The sequence below is a fragment of the Bos indicus genome, chromosome 7 (genome assembly GCF_029378745.1).
Source record: "Bos indicus isolate NIAB-ARS_2022 breed Sahiwal x Tharparkar chromosome 7, NIAB-ARS_B.indTharparkar_mat_pri_1.0, whole genome shotgun sequence".
Taxonomy (NCBI): Eukaryota; Metazoa; Chordata; class Mammalia; order Artiodactyla; family Bovidae; genus Bos; species Bos indicus.
In genome coordinates, this window is record NC_091766.1 from 8,343,393 (window position 1) to 8,351,549 (window position 8,157).

Below are 8,157 nucleotides of genomic sequence, written 5' to 3' on the forward strand. Positions count from 1 at the left end.
CAGTCAGGTTTAAAAGGAGGAAGTAATGGGCTGATGATTCTACCGGATCATATCAGTCAATCCTAAAGGAAATCAGTCCTTAATATTCATTGGAAGGACTGATGCTGAAGCTGAAGCTCCAATACTTTGGCCACTTGATGCAAAGAACTGACTCATTGGAAAAGACCCTGATGCTAGGAAAGATTGAAGGCAGGAGGAAAAGGGGATGATAGAGGATAAGATGGTTGGATGGCATCATCGACTAGATGGACGTGAGTATGAGCAAGCTCTGGGAGTTGGTGAAAGACAGGGAAGCCTGGCATGCTGCAGTCCATGGGGTCACAGAATCAGACATGACTGAGTGACTGAATTGAACAGAACAGAACTGAAACAAATGATTCTATGCATATATTTAATCTTATATGTAATGAAATAATTGTAGGTTAAGCTCTTTGGCATACAATTTTGATGTAATAAAATTTTTTTATTTGAATATTAAGAAGGAGGAGACACTGAAATGTATGCCTCATCAAGGGCTGTTGCAGGGAAATGTTTGCCAGCATTCTAGGTCTGGATCTCATTCATCATAGTCAAATATGCTTCTCCTTAGAAAAGCATCCTACATCACTGTACATCCCTCCACCAGCTAATTCCCTATATGTCTACTTTTCCTGCCCATACTCTGTGTCTAGGATACAGAGGATATAGTTTTACATTTTATGCACACCGAATTGTCTTAACCTGAACTTTTGAATGAGAAGTGAATGAATTCATTTCATATGCATAATCAATTCTATCTTTTTAATACAAGGACCCATGAATCACATCAAACAATATACTTCTGAAAAAGTTTGAATTGATATATTCAAAGAAGATATATATATATATATATATATATATATATATGTATATAATCAAGACAAATTGAAAGGTATTCAACAAATTAAAAGGTATTATTGTTGTTTAGTTGCTAAGTCATTTCTGACACTTTGCAACCCCATGGACTGTAGCCTGTCAGGCTCCTCTGTTCATGGGCTTTCCAAGGCAAGAATACTGGAGTGGGTTACTTCTTTCTTGTAAATTTATTCTCCATTTATATCCATGCTCTTAATGGGACTGTAAATTGGTGCAGCTACTATGGAAAAGAGTAGGGAGACTGCTCAAAAAATTAAGCATAAAATTACCTTATGATCCAGCTATTCCAATTTGATTATTTATCCTAAAAATATGAAATCACAAATTGGAAAAGATATATGTGCCCCTAAGTCCATCACAACATTATTTTTTATAGCCATATATAGAAACAACTTAAGTGCCCATTATTGGATGAATGGATAAAGAAGAAGGCACATATGTATGTAAAATGTAATCCTACTCAGCTATATAATGATGAAATCTTGGAGGAGGAGATTAAGATGGCAGAGTAAGAGGATGTGGACCCCACCTTGCCCACAAACACATAAAAAATAATCTGCACGTGGCATAAATACACAACTATATTTAAAACTGGAGAAGGAAATAGCAACCCATTCCAGTATTCTTGCCTGGAGAATCCCATGGACAGAGGAGCCTGGCAGGCTACAATCTATAGGGTCGCAAAGAGTTGGACACTACTGAGTGACTAACACACACATATTTAAAATAGATAACTAATAAGGACCTACTGTATAGCACAAGGAACTCTATTCATACTCTGTAATCGCTTACATGAGAAAAAAGCTAGAAAGAGTGTATACGCATACATGTATAACAGATTCACTTCTCTGTACCCCTGAAATTAGCACAGTGTTGTAAATCAATTAAGTAAAGTCGCTCAGTCGTGTCCGACTACTTGCGACCCCATGGACTGTAGCTTACCAGGTTCCTCTGTCCATGGGATTTTCCAGGCAATAGTACTGGAGTGGATTGCCATTTCCTTCTCCAGGGGATCTTCCCAGGATCCCTTCTCCAGTGATCGAACCCGGGTCTCCCGCATTGTACACAGACGCTTTACCATCTGAGCCACTAGGGAAGTCTGTAAATCAATTATATCACAGTAAAAAGTTTTTAAAAGTAGATGCATTAAAAAAAATCTGTGATAAAATTCAACATCCATTCATGATAACAATCCTCATCAAAGTGGGTATCAGTTCAGTTCAGTCACTCAGTCATGTCAGACTCTTTGCGACCCCATGAACCGCAGCATGCCAGGCCTCCCTGTCCAATACCAGCTCCTGGAGCTCACTGAAACCCATGTCCATTGAGTCAGTGATGACATCCAGCCATCTCATCCTCTGTCGTCCCCTTCTCCTACTGCCTTCAATCTTTCCCAGCATCAGGGTCTTTTCAAATGAGTCAGCTCTTCACATCAGGTGGCCAAAGTATTGGAGTTTCAGCTTTAGCATCAGTCCTACCAATGAACACCCAGGACTGATCTCCTTTAGGATGGACTGGTTGGATCTCCTTGCAGTCCAAAGGACTCGCAAGAGTCTTCTCCAACACCAGTTGGAGAAGTTCAACACAGTTCAAAAGCATCAATTCTTCGGTGCTCAGTCTTCTTCACAGACCAACTCTCACATCCATACATGACCACAGGAAAAACCATAGCCTTGACTAGACGAACATTTGTTGGCAAAGTAATGTCTCTGCTTTTGAATATGCTATCTAGGTTGGTCATAACGTCCCTTCCAAGGAGTAAGCGAATTTTAATTTCATGGCTTCAGTCACCATCTGCACTGATTTTGGAGCCCGGAAAAGTAAAGTCAGCCACTGTTTCCCCATCTATTTGCCATGAAGTAATGGGACCAGATGCCATAATCTTCGTTTTCTGAATGTTGAGCTTTAAGCCAACTTTTTCACTGTCCTCTTTCACTTTTATCAAGAGGCTCTTTAGTTCTTCTTCAATTTCTGCCATAAGGGTGGTATCATCTGCATATCTGAAGTGGGTATAGAGGGAACATATCTCAGAAAAATGGCATTTATGACCTAAACACAGCCAAGCTCATATTCTACAGTGAAAAGCTAAGAGTCTTTCCTCTAAATTCAGGAACATGACAAGGATGCCCACTCTCTCTACTTCTAGTATCCACTCCTAATACTTCAAAATACTTACGACATTTCCCACAGAAATGTAATAAATATTCCTAAAATTCAAGGCTTCCCTGGTGACTCAGATGGTGTAGAATTGGCCTGCAATGCAGGAGACCCAGGTTTGATCCCTTGGTCGGGAAGATCCTCTGGAGAAGGAAATGGCAACCCACTTCAGTATTCTTGCCTGGAGAACCCCATGGACAGAGGGGCCTTGGTGGGTTACAGTCCATTGGGTCACAAAGAGTTGGACACAATTGAGGGGCTAAAACACATACATGGCTAAAATTCATACGGAACCACAAAAGAATCTGAATAGTCAAAGCAATTGCAAAACAAAGCCAATCAACCAACCAACCAAAAAAAAAAAAAAAAAAAAAAATCCCCATGACAACGAAATTGGGTTTATCATTCTCCTAAACTTCCGGCTGTACTGCAAAGCTACAGTCATCAAAATGGCATGGTACAGTCACATACAATCAACAGAACAGAGAGCTGAGAAATAAACCACACACTTATGGTCAACTAACCTATGACAAAGTAGGTAAGGATATTAAAAAAAAAAAAAAAGAGTCTTTCAACAAGTGGTCCTGGGAAAATTGGACAGCTACGTGTAAAGAATTACATTAAAATGTTTCTCACACCATATACAAAAATAAACACAAATGGATTAAAGACTTAAAGGTAAGACTGGAAACCATAAAAATCATAGAAGAAAGCATAGGTAGAACAGTCTTTGACCTAAATCATAGCAATATTTTTTTGGATCTGTCTTCTCAAGCAAAGGAAATAAAAGAAAAAAATAAACAAATGTGACCTAATTAGACTTGAAAGCTTTTGCAAAGCACAGAAAGCTATTCACCATGAGGAGACAACTTACTGGAGAGCTTACTGATACAACAATCAAAGTAAAAAAATGTGAATTGTAAACATCTGCTATTTCTTATTTCTGGCATTTGCATCAATATTTAAGACATCATTCACGATCATTCTGTTTTTCAGGTTTACTTCAAAAAACTGTATTAAAATGTGATTCCATTGAGGTTACTTTCCAGGAAACCAGGAGAGATTGGAATAAAATAAATTCTTGGGGAGAAAAATTGGTGAGTCTGAATTACAGGCTAGGAAGGAATTAACCTCTCTTGTCAGTTGCCCTTTGATCATAATAATTGAAGAGATTTCTGATCATAATGAGGACTTCTAATGGATGATATTCAAATGTACATTCGTTGTTTTTTTCCTATTGTGGCTAACTTTAGGAAAGAGTGAGGTGTTTAATTTAGAGCTATGGAAAAACTTGTGAGTGGGCAGCACTGGAAATTTTCAAGGGGAAACAGGAATATAATACAGTAAGTTTCCTAGATATGAATGAATTCCTTTCCAAGAGTGTGTCCATGAGTCCAATTTGTTCAGAAGTCCAACATAATTAGCATACCCAATGAACACAATCAGTTACATAGTACTATACTATAATCAGTTTCCCTGGAGAAATGGCAACCCACTCCAGTATTTTTGTCTGGGAAATCCTATGGACAGAAGAGCCTTGTAGGCTACAGTTGATGGAGTCACAAAGCGTCAAACATAACTGAGTGACTAAACCACCACCATCACTATAATAGGTTCATACAACTTTTCACACAAATAACACATGAAAAACAAGTACAAAACATAAAGAAAACCATCTTAAGCTTACTGTATAGTGCCTTGAGAAGTAGTAGTAGAGTACAGTAGCTGGCATATAGGCTTTGGCTTTGAGTGAACAGACAAGAAGAATTATTAACTGGAGGAGGGAGAGGAGATTGGAGATGGTAGAGCTGAAGGATCATTAGCAGCAGGAGATGGAAGCTGAAATTTCACTCATACCTGATGCTGATGGCACAGGTTCTGATTCCTTGCTGGATTCATTTGATCTACCCTTTTGAAAAAAAGTTCCCTCATAGGTCCCAGGCTACTCTGGTAGCTCAGTTGGTAAAGAATCTGCCTGCAATGCAGGAGACCCTGGTTCAATTCCCAGGTCAGGAAGTTCCCCAGGAGAAGGGATAGGTTACCCACTCTAATATTCTCTGCCTTCTCTGGTGGTTCAGATGGTAAAAAAATATACCTGCAATGCAGGAGACCTGAGTTTGATCCCAGCTTGTGAAGAGCCTCTGGAGAAGGGCATGGCAACCCACTTCAGTATTCTTGCTTGGAGAATTCCATGGACAGAGGAGCCTGGTGACTATAGTCCTTGGGGTTGCAAAGAGTTGGACACGGCTAGCACTTGAAAAAACAATCTGCTGATGTCTTGGTGTAGCATTTTCTCCCATCAGAGATGACATGGCAGTACTGGATTGCATTCTGAATGGCTGCTGCAACCTTCATGTACCATTCTACATTCAGGTCCTGCACCTCAAAAACTAATTTGTTCTTGTTGTTCAGTCACTTAGTCGTGTCTGACTCTGTGAGACCCCCTGGAGAGTCCATGGAATCCCCCAGGCCAGGATACTGGAGTAGGTAGCCTTTCCTTTCTCCAGGGCATCTTCCCAACTCAGGGATTGAACCCAGGTCTCCCGCATTGCAGGTGGATTCTTTACCATCTGAGCCACAAGAAAAGCTCAGTTTCTGCTGTATGACAAAGTAAATTAGCTACATGTATACATATATTCCCTCCCTCTTGAACAGGCTTTCCTGTTCATCACCATTTCCCAGAGTTTATTCAGACTCACGTCCATTGAGTCGGTGATGCCATCCAACCATCTCATCCTGTCACCCCTTCTCCTCCTGCCCTCTGTCTTTCCTAGCACTGGAGTCTTTTCCAATGAGTTGACTCTTTGCATCAAGTGCCCTCTTAAATAAAGAAAATCCCCTAGCTATTTTCTGTGTTGTGATTCCCTCTGGTTCTTCAGTTACATCTTCTTTCTCTTGTCTTAGTCTTTTCTCTGGTCCTCCAATTCCTTCAATTCCTCTATCCAGTATCTTAGTTATTTTCATTTTCGTTTCCATCATTTTTACTCGGTGCTTCTTAGCAGTACCAACAACATCACCACTGCTTTTATGCTTGCTTCTGGACATCCTCAGATTGAAATAAAGAGAGTTACTTACCCTATACAGCACTGTACTGTAAAGTACACAAAAGCACAACCACTTGTAGAGGAGGCACACATGTGACAACATATGCAAGACACTTTATATTTTATTTGAGAACAAATTGTTCTTAAGAAACACATCTCTTCATAGGATAATGGGAATTTCCCAATTGTTCAGATCCAAGGTTGAGAATAAATCTGAGAAAGTGGGAAAACCATAAAACAGAAAAACTCTTGTATATGAAAGAGAGTGAGCACACATTTCAATAAAGTGAGTGACATAAACTGTATGGATATGTTGAAATAAAATAAATGAAAATTCCAGGAAATAAATAGAAGGAGCAAGTTCTACTTTCACAGCCAGATCAAAGAATCTGATCAAAGATTTGCAATTTCAAGCACTGGATCTCTGAATCCTTCAATTATGTGCCTTTCTTTATCTCAGGACAAGTGTCCTTTTTATAGCTGCCATTCTGAAGAATGCCTTCAGAGCCCTCTTTATGTCTCTATTCCTTAGACTATAGATGAAAGGATTCAGCATGGGTGTGACCACAGTGTACATCATTGATGCTGTTGCACTTGACTGGGAGCTGTGGGTAGCAGCAGAGCTAACATACACTCCTAGGCTTGTACAGTAAAATAAGAAGACAACTGAGAGGTGAGATACACAGGTGGAAAATGCTTTATACTTCCCCTGAGCAGATGAGATTCTGTGGATGGAAGACGCTATCTTAGTGTAAGAGTAAAAGATTCCAGTGAGGGGACCACCAGCTAGCAGCACAGCTGTGATGTATATCACCAAGTCATTGGGAAAGCTGTCAGAACAGGCAAGTTGGACCATCTGATTGAGTTCACAGAAATAGTGAGGGATTTCCAACTCTTCACAGAAGGACAGTCTCAACACCATTAAGGTCTGTAACAATGAATGCAGGACACTGATGGCCCAGCTAACCAGAACCAAAATTCTACAGACTTTTGGATTCATGATGACCGTATAGTACAGGGGGTGACAGATGGCTGCAAAGCGGTCATAGGCCATTACTGTCAGGAGGAAGTCATCCAACCCTGCAAACAGCATTAAAAAATACACCTGAGTGATGCAGGCTTCATAGGTTATAACTTGGCTTTGGATGTAGATGTTCCATAGCATTTTGGGGATGGTGGTGGAGGTGAAGCAGATGTCTACAAAGGACAAGTTGGTGAGGAAGAAGTACATGGGGGTGTGGAGGTGGGAGTCTGAGCTGATGGCCAAGATGATGAGCATGTTTCCAAACACAGTGATCAGGTACATGGAGAGAAAAAGCCCAAATATGAGGGGTTGTAGTTCTGATTCCTCTGAGAATCCCAGGAGAAGAAATTCTGAAGGTCTTGTTAAATTCCTTTGTCCCATGTTTTGGAGGTGACTACAAAGAAAGGGGAAAATGACATGTTTAACTTGCATCCTCACATTACTGAAATGCTACCACTTATATTTTGTGGTTAAAAATTAATTTCAGTATTTTGTTCTTGGATTTGGCAGAATATATAGTCTTGAAAAACCAATTCTCCTAAAATCCAGTCATGGAGAAAGAATATAGGAAATAAAAAAGGACAGCGTGTCAGATGGTGACAGAGACTATGAAAAAATGAAAGTAAGTGTAAGGGGAAAGAATAAAGAGGGGGTGCTACTTTTTATAGGTGTTCAGGCAAGGCATGCAGATAGGGTGACTTTGAGCAGAGACCTCAATGAAGAGAGAGCAGGAGCCTTGAATATATCAAGTGTGTGCTTGGCAGGGAGAACAGCCAGTGCAAAGGCCCCTGCTGGTGCTTGTTTAAGATGTTCTAGTTTAAAGGAAGGAAGCAAGTGTGTGGAGGGTAATGGACAAGAGGTAGAGTGAGGACTGGTGGTGTCAGAGGATGTTGAGGACAAAGGTGGCCTCCTGATGCTGCTGAAATTGTAAGTCATGGGAGTCTTTCATCCGTACTATGTTCCTCTAGCACTTTCTGAAATTGTTGCAAGACTGCCCTGTATGTTTAAATAAATCCTTCTGTTGACTGAGTTATGGCC

The 8,157-nt window shown here is 40.2% G+C and overlaps 1 protein-coding gene across 1 annotated transcript; it reads right to left on the reverse strand.

Moving 5' to 3' along the window:
* Positions 1-6,546: 6,546 nt before the first annotated feature.
* Positions 6,547-7,500, reverse strand: LOC139183925 (olfactory receptor-like protein OLF4). Its single transcript, XM_070792230.1, has one exon. The coding sequence runs from the start codon at positions 7,498-7,500 to the stop codon at positions 6,547-6,549; it is 954 nt and encodes a 317-aa protein (XP_070648331.1).
* Between the last annotated feature and the right edge of the window lie 657 nt (positions 7,501-8,157).